This window comes from Folsomia candida, unplaced genomic scaffold (genome assembly GCF_002217175.1).
Source record: "Folsomia candida strain VU population unplaced genomic scaffold, ASM221717v1 Fcan01_Sc013, whole genome shotgun sequence".
Lineage (NCBI taxonomy): Eukaryota > Metazoa > Arthropoda > Collembola > Entomobryomorpha > Isotomidae > Folsomia > Folsomia candida.
Window position 1 is genome coordinate 1063787 of NW_019091205.1, and position 21829 is coordinate 1085615.

At 37.5% G+C, this 21829-nt stretch overlaps 5 protein-coding genes and 2 long non-coding RNA genes across 11 annotated transcripts; 1 reads left to right on the top strand and 6 right to left on the bottom strand.

Moving 5' to 3' along the window:
• Nucleotides 1-1007: 1007 nt before the first annotated feature.
• On the bottom strand, nucleotides 1008-2740 carry LOC118437333. Its single transcript, XR_004836026.1, has 2 exons — nucleotides 2443-2740; nucleotides 1008-2370 (listed from the first exon to the last, which is right to left on the bottom strand). It is a non-coding gene; the product is annotated as an uncharacterized LOC118437333 (long non-coding RNA).
• A 4590-nt stretch (nucleotides 2741-7330) lies between these two features.
• Nucleotides 7331-8333, top strand: LOC118437454. The gene is made up of 2 exons (XM_035856463.1): nucleotides 7331-7679; nucleotides 7752-8333. Exons 1-2 carry the CDS (start codon nucleotides 7381-7383, stop codon nucleotides 8233-8235), a joined length of 783 nt encoding a protein of 260 aa, XP_035712356.1. The 5' UTR covers nucleotides 7331-7380; the 3' UTR covers nucleotides 8236-8333.
• A 1020-nt stretch (nucleotides 8334-9353) lies between these two features.
• LOC118437481 (copper amine oxidase 1-like) lies at nucleotides 9354-10194 on the bottom strand. Its single transcript, XM_035856507.1, has 3 exons — nucleotides 9748-10194; nucleotides 9454-9676; nucleotides 9354-9382 (listed from the first exon to the last, which is right to left on the bottom strand). Exons 1-3 carry the CDS (start codon nucleotides 10042-10044, stop codon nucleotides 9354-9356), a joined length of 549 nt encoding a protein of 182 aa, XP_035712400.1. The 5' UTR covers nucleotides 10045-10194.
• LOC118437482 (copper amine oxidase 1-like) lies at nucleotides 10044-12366 on the bottom strand. Its single transcript, XM_035856508.1, has 7 exons — nucleotides 12216-12366; nucleotides 11704-11961; nucleotides 11142-11408; nucleotides 10786-11083; nucleotides 10426-10718; nucleotides 10143-10338; nucleotides 10044-10047 (listed from the first exon to the last, which is right to left on the bottom strand). The coding sequence occupies exons 1-7, from the start codon at nucleotides 12364-12366 to the stop codon at nucleotides 10044-10046; spliced, it is 1467 nt and encodes a 488-aa protein (XP_035712401.1).
• Nucleotides 12367-13046: 680 nt separating this feature from the next.
• On the bottom strand, nucleotides 13047-15676 carry LOC110855504. The gene is made up of 4 exons (XM_035856220.1): nucleotides 15174-15676; nucleotides 14130-15093; nucleotides 13547-13873; nucleotides 13047-13293 (listed from the first exon to the last, which is right to left on the bottom strand). Exons 1-4 carry the CDS (start codon nucleotides 15309-15311, stop codon nucleotides 13217-13219), a joined length of 1506 nt encoding a protein of 501 aa, XP_035712113.1. The 5' UTR covers nucleotides 15312-15676; the 3' UTR covers nucleotides 13047-13216.
• A 141-nt stretch (nucleotides 15677-15817) lies between these two features.
• LOC110855505 (PR domain zinc finger protein 5) lies at nucleotides 15818-19908 on the bottom strand. Of its 5 annotated transcripts, XM_035856541.1 has the most exons (5): nucleotides 18728-19908; nucleotides 18443-18634; nucleotides 17916-18323; nucleotides 17424-17788; nucleotides 15818-16122 (listed from the first exon to the last, which is right to left on the bottom strand). In XM_035856541.1, exons 2-5 carry the CDS (start codon nucleotides 18560-18562, stop codon nucleotides 16065-16067), a joined length of 951 nt encoding a protein of 316 aa, XP_035712434.1. In that variant the 5' UTR covers nucleotides 18563-18634; nucleotides 18728-19908; the 3' UTR covers nucleotides 15818-16064. The 5 variants fall into 5 exon arrangements, with proteins under 5 accessions (XP_035712434.1, XP_035712433.1, XP_035712437.1 ...); XM_035856540.1 differs by having other exon boundaries at nucleotides 18443-19908; XM_035856544.1 differs by having other exon boundaries at nucleotides 17444-17788; nucleotides 18443-19907.
• A 125-nt stretch (nucleotides 19909-20033) lies between these two features.
• On the bottom strand, nucleotides 20034-20962 carry LOC118437442. The gene is made up of 4 exons (XR_004836112.1): nucleotides 20850-20962; nucleotides 20640-20780; nucleotides 20359-20568; nucleotides 20034-20280 (listed from the first exon to the last, which is right to left on the bottom strand). It is a non-coding gene; the product is annotated as an uncharacterized LOC118437442 (long non-coding RNA).
• Between the last annotated feature and the right edge of the window lie 867 nt (nucleotides 20963-21829).

The window sequence follows — 21829 nt, forward strand, 5'->3', positions numbered from 1 at the left end:
AACCTCCATACCAAATTTCAGGTGAAAGTAATATTTTGTAAAACTTGGTATGGGTGGTCTTCTCTATGGTTACACTCAGCATGGTTGCACTTTGCTCCCCCAATCCCCCAATACGACCCCCACAGTCCACCGATTTATGTAGCGTATCTTTGAACTTGTTTCCTACATATATCGATGCATATTGTAAAAATTTCAACTTCTCAGACTAACGATTCGGGCTAGAAAGTGGATATTACATAAATGAAAGAATAATGTGGGACACACAAAGAGCGTACTCACGACAATGCCTTATCATCGCAATCATTTAGTAAACTTGTGAGGCTTAAAAAATTTATTTCTTGAGGTGGATTCGAATCATCTCACAAAACAAATTTTGCGCGAATTTCGAGGTGATATCCTGTGAATCGATTAACAAGAAGATAGCACTTCGAAAGCCTCGCAAATCAACTAAGCCTATTTTGATCTTCTGGTCATGAATGTTAGCCATTTCTCTCAATCGTGAGGATGAGTCTGCGAAATAATCTTACGAAAGAAAAACAATGGCTTTTTAGCAAAAGCTTTGAGAAATCTTGCAAATTTCTAACAACTTTACAAGTTATGCTTAATGTGCAAGATATGCGAATTCACTGATTAGTAATTCGTTGATGTGGGTGCGCTCAAAAGAATTAAAAAATTTGTATGAGAAGTGTTGGCCAAGCTTGTACCCATTCTATCCAAATATATTATTTTATACCAACTGCAAAAATTAAATCCATCGGATTATATTTTTTGTAAGATTATGCATTTTAAGTAAGAAAATTAAATATTTAAATTACCCGGCCGGGTAGACCGGGTACTTAATGATACCCGGCCGGGTACCGGGTATCCCAAAACAGGCCGGGTATGCCGGGTACCGGGTAACTACCCGGTACCCGGGGCAACCCTAATTATAACCTATATGTAGGATAAGATTTTGATAATTTTATGGAGAATGCATCAGCATATCTGTACAGTCACATGTACCTAAATGGATACGACAAATTTATTAATTTACATGCCCAGAATAACTTTAAAGATTTGAAGTACATACATATATTTTTAATGTTGAAAGCTGTTATTTTCTCAAATCAAGGTTGTAAGTATTGATGATAACTGATAACTTAAAATAGAGGAAGAATACTTAATATTATATGTATACGCTCATAAATAAACGTTTTAAATGATTACCCATGTTCTACACTTAAAACTTACAGTTTGATTAAAATTAGAAATGCTTCATTACGATCATTCATAAGCTGATACATAGCAGGCATACGTACTTATTTATCTTACGCACCTCATAATTACGTACGTCATAAGTACCTTTTCATAATTGTAAACTTTTGAAAATAATTTTTTTAATATAATGACAGAACTTGGTTAATATAGAATTGAGGCTGCATTTACTTAAATACTGTAATCGAAGGGGTAGAATCTACTTGAAAGGTGTAGCCATAATTACATTGTTTTTTCATTGTTTAAGATTTGGCAATTGCTCTGTCTATACTAGAAATTTAGGCCTGTTACCCTGTAACATAATTAAACTATACAAGATTATTGTTGTACATTCATATTTTAACAATTTCAAAAGGACGCTCGCAAAATTAAATAAAAATTGAGACCAAAAATTTATGGTTCGTTACGATGAAACTTTTTATAGTGTCGATTTAACCCACTTTTTAAGAAGAAACGTTGCCCACACAAATCGCATCTGAGTCTGCAGTCTTGTGCGTCTCCTCCCCGGCACAGATTTCGAATTCGTGCCTGCGCAGTTGAGGCGGGACGTCGATGTCTGTCCAGATTAACTTGATTGGAAAATGTTCTCTGACAGATGGGACACTGGACGGAAATGTCGCATGGTGAATGTTTCAGGTAAATGTGACGTTTAAGGTGCGTTTTCGTGCTGAGCTTTTGCGAGCAAGTGGGACGTTCAAATATGTTTTGTTTGTTATGTAAATTGCAATTAAATGCGGATCTCGATTTGATTTCTGATCCACTCAAGTTAGAAGATTTTGTTTGATTGGCACGATTTAAATTTTGAATTTTTGCCGCTGCACAAGTAAGATTTGGAACACTAGGAAGATTGTCGAAGTTTCTTGAACTAAACTCTGATAAGAAATTTGTAGCTGATATTTTTTCGATTAATTCATCCCAATTAATCAATTCCTTTGATGGAGTAGTGCTTCCTGCTTCTATGAAAATATTGCAACATTCTTCATACAATTCGTCTTGGTGAATATTGAATTCTGGTAAAATTTCACTGAACAAGTCATCCTCCATGGTTTTAATTTTCACATAAGATTAGATGTGAATTGCGTCTAAAATTTACGCTACTACTATCAACAACTTCGTCTGTAGGGAAAAAAATCGTTTTTTAGAAATATTTATCAAAAAATATATCTACTTTCAATTGAAAATGGGAACCTTGTTTGTCGTCTGGACGCCGCCAAACAGCTTTCAAGTCTGTGAATTTAGTGTGTCGAGTGAATATCCCAAGGTACTTATGCATGTCTGCTAGAATTCGCATCCATGTAATTTTTTATTTGGGAGAACATGTTGCATTCTCTACGGACTAAAAAATTGATAAACAGGTTTGCCATAAGACCTTGTAGACCACAAAGTCTCAAGGTGAATATAAATTTAGACCATTAATTATGGTGCAAATTCATGTCTATTTAGTTTAATAATCTGACTTGAGCCATGTAAATGCTAAGTATGTGCAATGAAAAATGAAGAAATTTTAACTACATAAGTAAATGTGAGTTTAACTACACATTAAGCGTACATAAATATCGATATGAAGGTTCCTGAAAACTTTTATACATATGTATACTTTAAACCATTGTAGACGATTCTTAAAATGAGTACGAAAAATAATTTCAGGAATTGCTAAGGTGCAACTATGGATTGGATGCATATATATTTCTCCTAAGTGTATTCTTGTTAGATTTATTTTATGCAAAGAATTGATATGAAAATGTATTTACAGAAAATGAAAATGTATTTGAAAAATGAAAATATGAAAATATATTTTTCTGTATGTGTAAACATGTAATTGATCTATTTAGTTAAATAATTTAATGGTTGTTTAAAAGTTGTACCAAATATAGCATTCGTGCATTTCTCAATTTTAAATATATGTATGCTTTGTGACTTACAATGGAGATCTCTCAACGTATGCTCACCGATTTGGACCAAACTCGTGTCAATCGATCACGAATATAATTAGTATGAAATTTGCTAATGGAACTATCTGCCAATGTGCAGGTTTTGCGGAGATATTTGCATAAAAAGAGGAGAAAACGCACCAAAAGGCTGGCATATTTTACATTTTCCAAATTTCCTGCGCATTTTTCCTGCCTCGAATGCAAATATCTCCGCCAAACCTGCGTATTGGCAGATAGTTCCATTTACAAATTTCATACTAATTAAGGGGTGAAAGCCCTTTATAAGATCGTTATGTCCGTCTGTCCGTCTGTCTGTCTGTCCGTCTGTCCGTAGCTCCGATAACTTTTGAACGAAAAGACATAAACACTTGAAATTTTGAACATAAACTCCTAACGCCAATGGATAGGACGAGTTCGAAGATGGACACTGTGACATCGTCACCTGTGACGATGACGCCGTCACAGTGACGAAAAAGTGTCACTTGTCGTTTTGGCATGTGACACGTCATTTTTAACTATTTTTCAACGTCGAATTCAATGGTGACCTTCATTTTGACCTCAGAGGTCATCAAAAGGTCATAGGGCATATATATGTCAATTTAACAAGAAATTCATTTTAACGTATGAAACAGTTCTTTCACCCCTTGGTTACATTCGTTGTAACGGTATATTATATTTGTGATCGATTGACACTAGTTTGGTCCAAATCTGTGGGCATACGATGGGAGCCTCCATTGTTAATACACAAGTACACCCGATAAAAATATACTGATGCTCTGTTGCTTGCTAACTCACTTCTCACGTATGCACTAAAGTAGTTGCCCCCATTTGCGTCGTAAAACAATATTATGACCATTTTTATTGGAATGCATTTTTTACTGATAGAATTGCATAGGTACTTCGGATTAGTATATTGTCTTAAAGGCACATGTAAGGCTTTATGTAAAATCTTTGCACGAATGCAGAGCGTGCTTTGAAACAAGTTCGACTACATTGTGACAAGAACAGACAAATTGCATCCTTTCCCTTGCATGTGGAGTGGATACAAGAAAAAAAAACTTTGCCTCGCCATTAGGACATGTAGATTTTTATGCACTTATGTAAATTCATTTTGCACAATGCAAAGCTTGGAACTAGTTCCATACACAAACAAATTCAGTCCTTAGTAACCGGTTATTTAGGCTGAACAACCACATATGCAAACTTTAACTAAATATTATTTAGTTACTACAGTAATTTATTTCATAATAATAGTTAAGGCGACGTATTGTCACTAACAGGAAATAAGTCAAAAACTCGTGTAAAAATAACTTGATGTTAATCGAATGGTGATTTGTCTCCCGAATTACATATGTATTTAGTAGATACATTTGTACATATAAGTACACACAAAATATTGACTTATGAGTATCTTACGCGTGTACCTATTAAGCATTAAGAGTTTGGTTGCAATACATTACTGCATAAATGATGTTTTGCTTCTCGGATTTTTTAAGTACTATCTTGATCGCTTATAAATTGCGATTGAACAAACTAAAGAGGTTTGGGAGTACCTAAACTTGACAAGATTATAAGTAGATAGTAGCTATATTCTATAGCGAATCATGCAGATTATGTATTTAGATGAATAAGTAGATATGTATGCATACATATGTACCTTATAGACGAGAGCTAATACATACATACCTCTGTAATTTAAGAATCTAGACAGTACCACTTATTTATGACATTTCTGGTGCAACCCTTATGCACAACAGGCACGATTCACATTACTCAATTAAAAGACGAATTAATTGAGAACAAATAAAGAAATGCGCTTTCAGCGATATGATGCAAGTGCAAAGATGTATATCTTGCATTGGAGCCACCGATATAGCATGCACGAAGACCCTATAATTACGAAACCAAATATGTTAGCTCCCCAAATAAATTGGAATTATTTCGGGAGGTCTCGAATTTTGCAATCAGCGTTCAGTGCTGACAATAAAAGCGGTTTAATCTTGTAATAATTCTCATTTAGCGTGCCTGAATACACTGTTAAAAATCTAGTAAATGTATCTAATCATGCAGGTATTGATTCCTCAATATTCAAAGTGCTGCACTTTGGTATCAAGTATACAAAAGTTTGCTATGGATATGGACAACTTTAAGGGACTATATTTTGAGGCCATCTAAAAAGGATTGTTTCCCATTTAAATGGATAAAATTCCTGAAGCTACTTTTGGCCATTAACAAATATTTTCGGACCCATCTAAATTTCCATATGGCCACTTAATTAGATATTCAAATTTATAGTAGAAACCATTATAGAAGCATGACAATCAGTTATACATGCATGCTTTCATACTTTTTTGCATTTTTTATAAAATGTCTAACAATCTTAATTGCCAGAGTGAGAAAAACGTTGCTATATGATAGTGACAATGGAACCGGGATTTTGCAACTAGTCATATAAAAAATTGAGCCGAAAATTAGGAATCACATAATGCCCTTTTGAAACAAAATACTCTGGACCAAGTTCAAGTTTTTAGTAAATTTTCTCTTCTCTACACTCTTAGAAATCCAGCATTAAAATAATACCTGGCGGTATTCATATATGACTACCAAAGTGGTATTGATTTGATAAGTACATAATGCCTTGCAATAATAACTAGGTATTAACATTTTACCATTTCGGTATCAAGTTTTTACGGATCATAATAATTTTAATACAAGGGGTAGCAACTTTAATACTGAGAAATCAATACCTGCGTCACGCAGGCTAGCAATACCAGATTTCTAACAGTGTATTGTCCACGAGTGACGGCGAGAAAATCAAGGCATCTTTGCCCCCAATATTTTTTTTTATTCGAAGGGGCCATTCAATGGAAATATGACTCGCATGTGATTCCTAATTTTTGGCTCGATTTTTTGATGTAACTCGCTGCAAAGAATGTTCCAATAGGCAGGGGCTTGGCCCTGACCGGCCTAGAAAAGCTGCAAAGGCTTTGTTAATCATGTAACAATGTAAAATTATCGAAATAAATTTGGATATAAAAATTATACATTGATTATATGGCGAACCATTTAAATGGCCAACATTGGTTATTTAAATGGAAATCTAGGCATAGTTGATGGCAAAAGTATCCAATGGTAAATTTAATCCATTTAAATGGTAAATGTAGCCTTTTCTAATGGTCCCTAAATCCGATGCCAAACTTTAATACTAACCTCTTATTAGATGGTATTACTTACGTATGAATGTCACTTTGCTACATCGCTATGTAAATACGGCTTGGAATGGATTATTTTAACTCTGGATTTCTAAGAGTGTGCAAGATAAACGATCGATCAGTTTACATATGTATATGTAACCTAATTGATCATTTCTCAATACGATTTGTGCAATGTTTCAGTTATTGAAATCAATCATATTGTCAGAAGGTGAGTCTCCATTGTGTTCAATTTTAATTGCGTATATTTGTGGTTCTATTTGTTACTGACCTTTCACACTCTCGTCATGCATTTTCACCACTCTGCAGAACTTTGACAAATCACTTTGAGGTGTAATTTCAGCGGAGAAACTATACCCTACGTGAGAAAGATACAGTAAAAATGAATATTGTGCCACAAAAAAGTATCAAACTTGTTCAGCGGAGCGTTAAGTTTTCAATGATATGCAAAACACTCCCATTTCAAAGGGTCAAGGTAAGTAATAGATAAATTTGAAGGTATTATCTACTAATTTTTAATAAAAATATCTTTTAGGTTGGAAACTCGCTAATTTACAAGACATGTATTCGCTATCCTTCCCTTAATGGGGGTGCACCCATTCGGATGTTTCTGTGCTGGATAAACTTGCTCTTTCAACTGTTTGGAGGATCTTTCTCAACGTATCGCATGATTTGGGCTTTGTTCTATCTAGGAGGGTTTGAACACGTTCCGATCCTTGACTTAGGTGTGTGGTAATCATAAGGCTAATCGATGGCCTTCCGGAAGCAATTTTCGACGCCCGAATGGTGGCTTTTATGCCAGAAATGTGCTGTGACTTCCGGAAGACCATTTTGAAATATTTAGGAACACGCATGTCTAATTATTTCCCTGCCCTGCAGGTTTTGTTACCTATCAATCCGTCGGTTTTGGAATTGGTGCCATTTTCCTGGTCACAATTTGGTGCAAACATGACGAGTACTTAGCATTTCTTAATTTTTTAGTGATGAATCCTGCCCAGGGTGGAGAAAAGCTGCACGACACTTTCTCCAAAATGATTCCCTGGCTAATCCCAGCCGCGTATGGACAATCCCTGTGCAATGTCTTGCTCTTTGTTGGAAGAAGCAACGGGGTGGAGTACATCTGGGGGCTCTTGGACCCGGCTTGGCAAACTGGCAGAATTTTTGTGTTGCATATGTTGTATGAATTTCTAATACCTATGAACTCATGGAATCTCGTGCTGTTCATTTTCTTCACATATTCTTGTTACACGCATTATCTGGGAGTGCGTTTGAAGAACTTGGGGTAATGTTTTAAATAAATTGTTACCTAATTAATCTCAATTTGACTATCCATGTATTTTACATTTTTTTTCAGGAAGATATGTCAAATTCTGCCATCATCAAACTTCAAGGCGTGTCGGACTTATTCGTCATCCTACCGTCACCTTCAAATCGTTGACAAGCTCTACCATTCCTGTTACGGGGCGTATATGATACCTTTGTCAAATTCTGTTTTACTATTTATTGTGTCCTGGATGAGCTTTTCGACGTTCAAATTATCGAAAAATGGTGTATTGACGGTTTCACAGCCGTCGTCATTCATCTTTCCACTTGGAACTTTTGCCTTGAGCATTATGGCATTTTGTATAAATTCTGAAGGGCAATTGCTTTTTGAAGGGTCCACATATCTGCTAACAGAGTGGAAGAAATGTAGGATGATGAAGAAAATGAGAATAGTTCAAAGCTTTGCCCCATTAAAGGCACACATTGGAAATTTATACTTTCTGAAGAGGAGTTCTCCACTAACATTCATGTCAAACACGGTTGGGTTAACGATCAATTTGTTACTAACATTTTAGATGGGCATTAAGACCGCATGATGTGGAAAATGTGGGTAAACTAATTTAAATATAACATTTTTAAAATTCGATTGTTAGGAGTAAAGCGAAATATTACATAATTATTATAAGTAACCCAACAACAGATTAATATAAATATAAATATTAATATAAATATACATATAGGCATCATCAAGGAAACATACAAACGTACCAGCTGCAATAAAAGTTGGAAAAATAATCAAATCACGATTTAATGGAATGTAGACGTGCATTTCCTCATGGAAGTATCCAGCATATACTGATTGTAATTGAAGACATACTTGCAGTACGATGCATGCTACATCAATTTAACAAATAAACAAAGACATTGTTCCAGGTTTTCCGGATCTGGTCATCTTTCACTCGTTTATTAGCTCACCCTGCGTAGCATGAGAGCTATTGAATTCCTCTTGTCCGTCTGTCCGTCCGTCCGTCTGTTCACGAGTTTTTTGCATCAATTGATGCTAATTAAAAATCCCCTTGACCATTATTCAATAAGTTAGACGCACCATTGGTATTAAACACACCGAATCGAATTTTTTAGTAAATAAATAGCACAGTTGATATCTAACAATCGGTAACACAAAATGATGCGAAATAACTGGGGGATCGGATGCAAAACGCACCAATAGTGCAGAATATCCGGGAGAAATGATCCTACAATTTTGACAAGTTTTCAAATTTATGGGGTCCGCATGGTCGCTAATGCGGCACTAATGGTACAAAGCCCTCGCGCGTCTATTGCATCATAGGTGCAAGAATATGTAAGAGTTCTGATCTATTTTGTCGGCTTCTTCCGCACCTTCGGTGCAAAGTTCTGTCTAAATTACTATGACAGGGTGAGGGTGATAGGGTAACTTCTAACGTTACTACGGTTTATTGATTTTTATCAACAATTTAATTTCTGTATCTAAATAATTCTCTACATATCTGTCTTTAATACCTAGAGTTCTCTTTTTTTCCAAGTCGATGTTGACGGAATGTCTAACGATGGATTCTCAACAAAGAAGTTGAATGGTTTTAGCCATACATCACGTGGTCTAAATAATTGAATTTTATAAATCTGCAATGTATTTTGCATTTTGCATTGGCTATACTTACTCGGCGGACATTAAGGGAAAGTCTTCTATAGGGAATAAAATCGAAACCAAAATCAGTCAATTTTGTGACAAGTGGAAAATCTAACTTATGCATTACCTGCTCTAGCAACGTGGACCGCGTTGAACACGTGCCAGAGGACGATATCGGTGTTAACAATTGTTGAATTCGACTCTGCCTCCATCCAGTCTGGTAGACCTAGCTCGCTTTTGTAAAATCCACCCGCAAAAATTTGCCCATCCTTGTAGCGGGTAACCCATAGGTTGTTTCGAGCATGCGAAAATATTGGTCGCAGAATTGGGCTGTCATCCTTCTGCATGAGCTTCGGATCGTGCAGATACATATTTTAGAACTAGTGCCAAACTTAAGCCCTAACTGAATTTAAATACTTACCTTGGGACTGTTAGACGGGATCAACTTGTATCCCACCGGACCACCAGAATGTGGATGGACACTGCCCTCATTTATCACCATCCACACCCTACCCGTTTCCGAGCTCGTATTTACTCCACCTTTTCCTTGAGTTTCTAGCCTATTTTTCCTAACCGTAAAACCTTGACCGTACGGATTTGCCTTTGAACTGGTGGAACCATCTAGCGGCACGACATCCACCGTTTCAACGGTGTTACAGCTTCCATCAATTTCTGTGTCCAGCCTGAGCGCCACGATGTGTTGGTGGTGTTGTGCCATTACCTAAAAATAATTCGCAACATATACATAAATGCACATATGCATTTATTTGCTTCCTTACTTGGGGCAACATGACACCTCCGAATTTCGATCGTGACCCATTTACAGCCATCATATTAGTGCTAACGATGCCCATCAATTTTACATTGAACTGAATACTTGCATCTTGGTAGAACATCCAACTATATGTCAGGTCGTAATTTCCTGTCGTGGCGGTAAACGCAATTACGAGCCGGTGTGATCGCACAGAAGCGGTTTTGCCTGTCCAAGAATCAACATGCTTCCATAGAATACCTAAAATTCAATGGTCGGGTAAAGTAACCATTGTTAAACATTCCACTAAGGAAATAATTTAGCTAATTTTCCTGCTCAAATAAATACCTGCATCCTCTTCTGTGACACAAATCGCGTTTTTTATCTCGACCGGATCACCAGCGTTGTTGTTCACTGTGACGTTAATAAATTTAGTTTCACCAAGGCAATCGTCCGGATTCTTTAATTCATTGGCCCTCCATCCGATCCCAGCGTCGCCCACGTCAAGCCCATATTTTCGATGGTATGGGGGACGCGGGTCACCATAGATAACGCCCATTTCCGAAACAGATGCCCGGTAGAGTAGGGGACGTTTGTTGTACATGACATTATGCAAGACCACACCTTCTCGAGCTGTGAATCTGGGGAAAAATTGCTTTTAGTTTTTTTACGAATTTTGCAGATCCGATATGTTTACTTGTGGCGCACCCAATACGAATTTTGAAATTTTGCCATTCCACCAAATTTCTTCTGAGTGTGTAGCTCGGTCCGTCCGGCATATAAGTAAGGATTGGCTTGTCCGTACGTCGCAGAAAATTTGGAGCCCTCAGGCTCGAGTCGAAGTTGGATGGCATTTTTGGCACTGAGTTCCCTCCTTGATTTTCTCCCATTTTGTAGTCTTCGTCATGGATTGGAACATTTTCGATGGCAATAATCTTAGGACCAACTATGTCAACAATGACGATGAACGGGAGAGGATGGGCTAAGGTTAAGGCATATTTAGATTCTTAAAGATTAAATTGTGTCCGATAATTTAATCTCAAATCGTGATTTTAACAGCTCACCATGTGCGTTGTCACCGTTAAAATTTTGCACGTACATAAACACGTGATACGGCCGTTTCAGTTTTTTATATTCTGGTCTGTCCTCAATATATCCGATTGGCCAAGTCGCCGTGCGAATAAGACTCATATCAAGTATTCCTAAGTCTTTACATCTCTCCTGAACAGTTCGATCTTTGATTAATGCATTGTGCACGAGGTCGTCATCATCCGGTGATATTAGTGGGATTTGAAACTTTTCTGGCATGCGCACCAAACTCTCGAGAATGTCTGAGATTTATTTAACAATTACGTGTTTGTACTGACAAAATATTAATTAAGTATTCATTATGTCTTCGCATCTTGAATATTTTTCGTAACGTAAAATAAGCTGCGACGGTTACGAGGTTTAATAGCCCTCGTAAGATTTTGTCAAAAACAATCGCGTTAATAAGCATACGATTTTTACGAAGCCTGGCCCCTTCTTTTTTCCGTAAGCTATTTTACGATATTAAAAAATTTACGAAGAAATAATAACTACCCTCATTATGTACTTCAATGAAAGCGCACAGATTCCACTGCTCACCCTTATCCAAGTTAACCCTCGCTTCATAAACGTCTCCCGTTTTGGCGTGCCATAAGATGGAGAGGGACTTCCGAACAAATGAATTTCTTGGAGGTGTAGTATCGCTTAAAAAGTACTTGATAATATCCCCCTTTGGCGGTTCGATTAAAGTAATCGTGTTGAATATTAGACCACCTTGGAGACCCTTTTCTGATTCTAAGATGATCCTTTTGCTATTTTTGATCTCATTAGAGGAAAGAGGATCGAGTGGATGTAATACTAAAAACAAGGAATATGAGCTGTATCAATATTAGTAAATATGTGCGTTGTTAGAAATCCGAAATAGCCACCCAGGCATTGTTTCTCGGACAGATACATAAATAAATAGCTGCAACCGTATGGTATCAAAAATTAATCCAGTGCAAAAATTTGCTACCGAAATGGTAAAACTTTAGTACCGAGCTATTACTGTACGGCACTACTAATCAATGCCGCCTGGCATTATTTTAGTACTTACTGGATTTAGTACTTACTGGATTTCTCATTATGTAAGTTAATGCAAGCAAATTTGCCAATTTCTACACCTGAGCCACCCGAAACCGTTGTTTCGTCAATTCCAGACTTATCAATTGGAATGCATTTGTCACTGACAAAGCCAGTGCAATAACATTGCGTAATTTTCATCTTGTCCTCATTTCCTGATTAATTTCATATTAATTAAAACAACCAATTTACTATAAATTTTGCAAGCTAGACATTCAAATTGGTAAGACTTACGTTCATCTCCCCCCACGATTATGACGACGAGACAGCTCACAACAAATAATTTGACTTGTATGACCGAAATTAAGAAATGCAAATTATTGTAAAAATGTCGACACTGCTTGCTGTTCATGTTTCAGACGTATCAATATTTTTGATTAGTGCCTTACTTTCCAATAATTTTAAGTGCACACAGAAAACTGTACGAACGAATGAAAGGATGTTGCACTTGTTAATGACGAATTGTTCTTATGTTCTTGCTTAATTTGCAGTCATTATCGTCTGAGAGGAAGTGATTATGAAAACGAGATATATGCAAACATGTACGTATGTATGTAGTGCTTTAGGGCCATGCATAAAGCAGGTGACAGATTTTCGGAGAATTTTGACCCTCCCATGGCATGGCGTACGTATTTATATGCCCCATGTAATCTTAAACATGCGAAGGATAGGATGCCTTAACCCCGGTCCCCTACGACACCTCAACCCGATTACAGGCTTTGTGCACAGCCCCTTGCCTAATTATTATGTAGACGCCACTTAAGTAAACTTAACCTTATTATTGTACAATACTTAAAGGAAGGAAATGCATAACAAAGAAATTTTTCTTGCAACAAATTAATTTATTTTGCAGAAAATCTAAAATATCTACATATTACAGATTCCATGCATAGTTTTAAGAATTCAATAGCATTGTAATAAATACATACCTAAGTCAAAAGTATATTACTTACATAATTAATTCACTAATGGATTATTGTTCGTTTTTGATTTATCCATCGTTGGCCTGCGAGTTGATAATGGCTGGCGGGTCCGGAACCGGGAGAAAGTCCACGTTCAATATCGAATCTGCGTATAGCGTAAGTGACAAGATTTTTAAATTATGCATCTCTAAGATTTGCACTTAAGGGGACGTTCATAAATTATGCAATGCAAGTTGGGCGGGGGTCTAAGGCTACAATGATATAATGCGACACAAGTTACAGAGGGTCGAGAAAATCGCAATTTTTGCATTACATAATTTATGAACGTCCCCTTATTTCAGACATCACATTTAGTTTGAAAATAAGATGAATATAAATCTGGTGTGACATTTTCGTACCTCGCAATCCTGACCAAATAGTGTTAATTACACGTTCTGGGTCTATGCATTTCAGACGTTTCGATTTCACAAATAGAGGGACTTGTAATTCAGCTACGTTGTCGCCTTCTCGTACTTGCAAAGTGACATTCTCCGTTTCGAATTGTTCCTTCATGAATGCAGATTCAATTAGTGCATGCATAGCTTCCCGAAGTTGTGTTTCAAATTCCGCATTAAACATAGCAATCGAATCCTGTTGTGAAGGCGAGAGGTTTTTGGTTTGATTCCACGATCTGATTTTCTCAGTCTCATGCTGAGGGACCCTTATGCCAAGTTTTCCGTCTTTGGCTACAATAAAAATATATGAGCACAAATGTAAATAACAGATTTCCAAAATGCCCATAGTTTAAATGCAATTGTATTTTGAAAATTCAAAATACCTATTTGCATGCATCGCAGTTGCGTGAAAAGTATGTCGTATTTTCAGAAAAAATACTTATTTTCAAAATATAATTATATTTTGGACTCTGGACTACTCTGGAGTGTACTTATTTGTATTTTGCATCCCTGCTAAATAAATAGCAATTATGCAGTCATTACTTACCTTCACATTTTTCAAAGTTCCACTTGGCGACTTTCCGGTTTGTCATCTCGTCCCCCTGGAATGGTTCATCTCTCGGAGGTAACAAACGGACCCTTGACGAAGCTGCAGAGGAAGATGGTCGTGTCGAAATAGGTGAAGTTGTGTAATGAGGTGATGAGCTTGCAAGTGACCAATTTTCCGGCGTGACTGATCTTCTTTGAGTACCACGGTATCGTGAGTGTCTCAATTTTTCGGTATTTTTCGCAATAGATTTCGCTCTCCTGGATAAAGATTTCGCCGGTCGTCGCTTGGAAGTTAACCCCTCGCGACGGTTTCCCGAAGTAGATTTTGCTTTTGAAATACTTCGTTTCTTCAATTCCGAAATATTTTCAGCGCTACTCACGGATTGCAGTTTTTCACCCAGATTGGAAGATGTCTTCGCTCTTCTGGATGGCTGGTCTCGATGTGGAAGATTGGCTTCGTGCCACACCTTGGCGCTTGATCTCCGGTGGATTATATTGGTTCGCTCAGCTTCATATTTCTCAAGGGCAGCTCGATAGGCAACATGGGCAGGGTCGTTTTGGTACTTTCGTAAGGAATCCTTGTTCGGACGACCACGTGGACGAGGAGGAGGCACAGGAGCATTAATCCGGAGAACCCGATGTGGTCTTCTTGGAAGTTTCGGGAATCGTCCAAAAGCAGTTGGACGTCTTTGAGGTTTTATGATGGATATTTCTTGTCCTTGTTCATCTTCGGATTCTGGGGCGACGTCTCCATTTTCCGTTGAGTTGAGAGGAGTAGATTCGTCGCCGGAACGGTCGATTGTTTCGTACACAATCTGGATTTCTTCATCGCTTTGTGTGTCCGTGTTTTGTTCGGATGTGGCATCGTCACGGTCACAGGTTCTGGTTGACATCACGGTAAATGAAAAAGAACAGGAAGGATCTTCTTGAGACGAGTTTGGCGTATCATCTGAATGAGAAATCTAAAGAAACAGTAAACATTATATTTTAGAAAAGAAATTACAAAAATAATTTACACTTTTTTTGATATGAGGAAAATTACAACTTGTCGTTTGTCAATTGAAGAAAGATTTTTGAGGTCATTGTTGACGCCTGCTCGGTCGAGATCTTCGTCTGCAACGGATCGTTGTCCTTGATGCCGTGGGGAAGGTGTCAATTGTCGTGATCCATTGAAATCCATGACTCAATTGATAATTGAATAAATGATTAAAAATTGTGTTCACTTATCGCCCGGTTTTGTTTACCAAACAAACCATGAATCACTACATAAACGAGAACAGAAGCTACCGCTACAGTGACAGGGTATTGTGACACACATTAGCGGTAGGAATAACCCAGTTGATGTGAGGGGCCGTCCATAAATTATGTCATGCAAGAGGAGGGATTCAAGGCTCCAATGATATTGTGCCTATTTATGTAACATGTGTTAAAGGGGGAGGGGGCCTAGAAAGCCAAGCACAATTTTGGTGTCACATAATTTATGGATGTCCCCTTAATAATTTGTAAAAGTGCTCGAGATTAGTCTACTTTTTTTTCTTACTGGGTCTTCTTTATCAAACCCAGACGATTTATCTTTATCAGAATTTAATTTTCTAGAAATTTGTCTCACTTTCCTCCCTTGTTTCCTCATTTAAAATATGTATGTGTATGACATTTCTATGTGAAGTTGCAGGTTGAAAATGAAGGTTTAGAAATTGCATAAATTAACCATTTATATTTATTCAAAGTTTCAGAAACATAATTTCGTCGATAATTAAATGTACACTTGTTGCGGGGTTTCCCTGAAAACGGATAGCAAATACACGCCAAGAATAAAATTATTCACAAGTTGTGAACAGATATCCGACAACTATTTAATATTCTCCGCGTTTTATAAATATTTCTCGTTTTTCAAACTTTATCTCGGTGAAATAAGACAAGAAATATATACAAACTATGTACAATTCTTGTCTAATAACAAAGTCATGCAAAGTAAATCTCCATTTTCACTGCTGTAGCGTATGGCGTCTAAAGGGTTAAATTTAATGCACCACCGAATAAGCTGAAATTTACCATAAATTTTGGCTGAATTCGCCATCGGATGAATTTTTTCCAATTTTGGCCTTTTTAACCATATATTACGATGGTGGTTACCACAAAATTAGATGACCTGCCAGTAACGTGCTTGGTTTTGATTTGTTCCAATTGAAAGCATCGGTCTCCAGCCTGAGTGAAATAATGGGAACTTTTGCAAAAGTTTTATGGTTCTCATGTATTGGGTCCCTCTGCTCCGACCAATCTTTGGTTTGGCTTAACATGAAGGAAATGAACTCCCCCACTGGCAACCTTGCCCTGAAGGTGCCTTGCTGCTTAATCCAAGCATTGGTTGATTCGAGTCCATTATTTGTGGACGGGTAGCCAGGGGCGTATCCTTCATACCAGTTTGTTCTGCTGTTTAGCCATTCATCTCTGAAGTAATTCACAAAATCTTGAGTTGCGTCTGCAGAGTACTTTTTTATCCACAAACTTTTTGCAACCTCAAACTCCTCGGGGGACCGAGCTAATTGAAGCTTTTTTATGTCCTGCCTTAATTGTTGCCAAATTGCTCGATCCTTAACCAACGATTGTTTTTTATCGATGTTTGAAGTAACATGGAACCAGCAGTGCACCCTTTTGTAGTCTGTTCCGAAGACATCTTCAAACCCAATAGTGATAGCCTGAGCTGAATCTGCAACTAGCACTTTCGGGTCCAAGTCTCCTTTAGTCCCCTTTTTAAGGCCTTCGAATAGAAATTTAAAATCGCTAGATGTCTCTCCAACAGTAACAGCAATAGCGGTTGGGTGAAAAGTTCGGTTTTTGTCAGATACCCCTACTACTAGCACAGGAAACCCCTCCCAATTTAACTTGTAAGTTGCGTCGGTGTGAATCAGCGGAGTCATCTGAGTAATTGTCAAAAGTCTTAGAGTTGATACCAGTATTCCAAAACTTTTATCTTCATAATTAAACATTGAGTGGACTACGAATGGTTGATCAAGGGTACTTGGGATCTGGGAATGGTTTTCTGCCAGTGCCTGGAGAGCTCCAAGGGAAACGATTGGGGGATGGATTTGTGACCGATAATACGCCAAAAATGGTTATTGTGTTATAATCCTGTACCCATGAAATACGTTAGTGGCAGGTCATCTAATTTTGTGGTAACCACCATCGTAATATATGGTTAAAAAGGCCAAAATTGGAAAAAATTCATCCGGTGGAGAATTCAGCCAAAATTTATGGTACATTTCAGCTTATTCGGTGGTGCATTAAATTTAACCCGCGTCTAAAGTGTCTCACCAATCTCGAAAAGTAAAGAAATTGTTTCTTGCAGAAGTAGCACTCTCGCCGATTCGCAAGATTATGACGCCTCACGTGATTGGATAACCTTATCTTCGAGCTGGTCATGAATTCGCATTTGTCGCAGGAGTGAATCTTCTCTGTATTTGTGGGATGACACGCCTCAACGTGACGTCTCAGAATGGATGCTGTCGAGAATATTTTGTCACAAAATGTGCACGGATGATTTTTCCGGTGTTCATGCACATTTTGGACATGTCTTCGTAAGTCAGTTTTTCCGTGGGTAGTCCGAGGACAAAGTTCACACTTGAAATTCCTTGGGTTGGATTTTGCCAAATGTGTAACCTGTAAAATTACATATTTCAGAATCGTAAAAATTTCTAATTAAACCACTTTATTATAGAGTCACATAGATACTCCGCCTGGTAAAAACTTAGTTACCGGGTTTCTAAGAGTGTACATTTATTTGTACCTCGTGACGTTGCATGGCTGTCCTCTGGGAGAAGCTCCTCCTACACGTGGAGCAAATGTAGGCCTTCTCCGTTGTGTGCGTAGAAATGTATTTCTCAAGATTTGGCCTGGTTTTGAATTCTTTCCAGCAAAGTGTGCACGGGAATCGGACTGGATTTGCGGAATGTTCGGTTTTTATGTGCAGTGATACACTTCTCAGGTTCAAGTAAGTTTTTCCACAGCCGGGAAATTCGCATGGAAAACGAGGTCGCTTCAAAGTGGTGTGGACGGTGTCAATGTGTCTCCGTAAGTGCGAAGGTGTAGAACACACCCGGTGACAAACGTTGCAACTTGGTCGTTTCCGATTTGTGTGGATCAATGCCATGTGGGAGGAAAATGTTTTTGAATTTTTTAAAATTTTCCCGCAAATCTAAGCATCACGAAAACAATTAAATGTAAAAAAAATGAAATGAATTGAACTAAAGGAAATGCAAGTAATTGGATAGTCGAAATTGTAATAGTCTCTGCGTTACAAATTTGAATGATTACCTGGCATTTAACCTTCGCCCCGGGGTAGTGCGTTGAAATGTGGTAAGTTAAGCATCGCTTAGTTGTGAACGTTTTTGAGGAGGTGGAACATTTCCAAACCTTTGTTGTCGTTGAACCCATTTTAATTCTGGATTTCCGAATCTGTTAGGCAGATCCGTCCAGGCGTAAGTAGTTTGCAAAACTCTACTTTTCCTGGATTAAGTATGTAGTATAGTTAAGAAATTAAGAAATTATTAGAGATTATTAAGAAATATGTAGAAATTCCCCTATCACCGAAAAACGAACCTTATTCTCTTCGCAGAATTTTAAAACTGGGAAGAAAATAGACGGCAATGTTAGATTTTATTTTCTCTGTGGTGACTTATTCATACATAAGTTTGCTTAGCACAAGTCTCTCTCTATTTTCACAATAAATATATTTTTAGAAGGGTCAAAATGATGAACTGTGCCAGGAGAAATTCATGCGGGACTGGTTTTCAGGAGAACGCATGTGTACCCTTTTCTAACAACAAACCTTTTCACAAGGAACACATACTTATTTACGGACAGAAATAACAACAGGCAGCATGCCATTCAAATATTATGTTGTCAAATCGGCCAGTCCACTTTCTCGTCATATTTTCGTCGCGTCACAATAATGCTTAAATATGTAAATATCAAGTACTTAATTATTTGAAGGATTGATATGACGTTCGTGAAATTTTTGGAAGCTCAATGTCAATATTTGCCGCGAATTTAAGTAGCGTAACTTACAAACTTAAAATTTACCTTTCGCGTATTGGTACCTAAATCAAGCTTATGTAAGTTTCAGAAGTAATTCAAATATGCGCTGTTAACATTACTAAACAATAATGCTCGTCATTACAGTCAAGGAAAGAGGGTAAGATTTAGCCGAAGAAGAGCTAAATTTAGCTCCGGCTTTATTTAGCCGATCCGGAGCAAAATTTAGCTCCGAAGGGTAAGTTTTGCTCCAAATCTTCCGCCAAATTTGAATTAGTCAATCTATAACTATGAATTTAAAATAACCTTCACTTTTAAATTTTTGTAACCACGGTGAGCCAGATCACACAAAGCTGGGCCATTGCTCGTTTGTTAAGTGAAACCTGCTTAATTTACCTAAATTGACAAAAGCAACCGTCGTTGCATAATAAATGCGGTCGGTATTTTCAAAGTCTAACCAAGCTAAATTTAGCCGATGATCAGCTAAATTTAGCTCTTTTTCAGAGTAAAATTGAACTTGAGGAGGTAGATTTAGCTCCGAGAGCTAAATCTAGCTCCAGATCGGCTAAATAAAGCCGGAGCTAAATTTAGCTCTTCTTCGGCTAAATCTTACCCTCTTTCCTTGACTGCATTACCAGTATATCTAAGTAGAGTCATATACCTAAGTATGTACAATGTACATACCCCGTTAGTAATGATTTCAACTAAAAGTGTTGGTGGGGATGGTTTGCGAAATAAAAACAATATAAAAATGCTCATTTGATGTGTAAAATTTACACTGTAAATTTTCAAAAAAAAATCACATGGTTTTCCACCAAAATTTTTCCGAATCACGCAAATTTCGCAAAACTTCGCAAGTTATGTTGTTACCCAATTTGCGAGATATGCGAAGTTGACGTGAGTACGCTCAATATACTTACGAATTTTTAAAGTGGATACTTTCTAAATAAAAATCGGAAAATTTTTATGATACCTATCGTTAAGGATTTAGGGTCCCTCCATATCTCCACATTTTTCACGACGTTTTTTCGTCAACTTTGACCTCAACTTGCACAAAAGCATCACCTCAGATACGTCATTAGTCCTATTGGAGTACTTCAAAATTCGGAAATAATTTCCTGTGCATTTTTCGTTTAAAAGATTTGAGAACCCTTGAAATTTGGCGATTTTTGACAAAAACAACGATCTTCTGTTACCTTTTATTTTCTTGCGAGACAATGGTAAGAGCTAGGGGCATGTATGATACCTCATTTGCATCAAATTCAGGACAAAGTGGGTGTGGTTTCAGGGGCAATTTGAGACTTTTTTGAAATTCCACAAAAACCCCCTTCCTGACCGCACCCCTTTTCGAAAATCAAAGGGAACCACATTTTTATGTTCTCCGGCCCAATGGGAGGAGTTTGAACCTTAAAATAAATTTTGGCACGTATTTAACCTCCCCGGCACATAGTGCTAAACCATAAATTTAAATGGTTACCTGACATTTCACCTTTGCTTCGGGGTTGTGAGTTAAAATGTGATATCTTAAGTTTCGCTTGGCTTTGAACGTTTTCGAGCAGATGGGACATTTCCAATCGCTTGCTTGCCTTGAGGCCATGCTACTTCTTAATTTCAGAACCTGGAAACGCAGGGGCGTCAGGAGTTTATGAAATTCTAACTAAAATGACACTTTTGCTGGATCACTTACAACTGAACCAGGGCGTCTAAGCAAATGGACCTTATTCTTCTCGACTGAGGAGTAAAAAATTGTACTGCAGGATTTTATTTTATGTACATAAATACATATATTGTTCCAATGGTTATTTAAATATCCGTACGTACATACGCATGTATTGAGAGACATTACACAAACCTCTCTCCAATTCGATCCTACATAACTAAATTTTTAGTGAGTGAAGGGCCAATGATGAACTGTGCGAGGCAACCGCCCTGTCCGACTTGTGCATATGCGTGATATGAAATCGCAGACATTTACTTCCATAGAAAAAGAAGACCTTTTTCCTCCAGTAAGCTTATTCCAATGCTTACTATTCATGTTCCAATGCCTGGACAGAAATAACAATGACAGGTCATTCAATCACAATGTTGGTAATGTGCGAATAGAGGATGCTGCCATCATTTCTTTGTTAGCTAGATTTTGATTGACGTTGTGGTTTAATTTATGTCATTTTTTAATTAAAAGTATGGACTTTTCTCAATTTTCCCAATTCTCTTTTGTCAATTGTGTAAATAAAAATCGGTATACGGAAGCAACCCGCCCACGATCTCCCGCCCGCGATCTTCCGCCCACAGACTCCCGCCCGCGTTCTTCCGCCCATGAAAATCTCCCGCCGTAACAATCACCCGCCCGTAGTTTTTTTCGAGTACCAGATTTTTTTGAACATAATAATGATACATAATACAACATATTTAGCTTAATATACCGTAAAAACTCAAATAGTAGCCGGGGGCTACTATTTACAAAATGGGAGGCTGGGACCCGGCTACTATTTGAGCAAGGCTACTATTTGGGCAAGGTCACTATTTTTAAAATTATGAAAAACGGCAGGGCTACTATTTGAGCACAGCTAATATTTCTGTTTCCAGAATCAAGTTCAGAGTAAATTTTAATAAAAGCACCAATTTCTCTCTTAGAATCGTAATCAATTTCAATCCTATTGTTTCGGC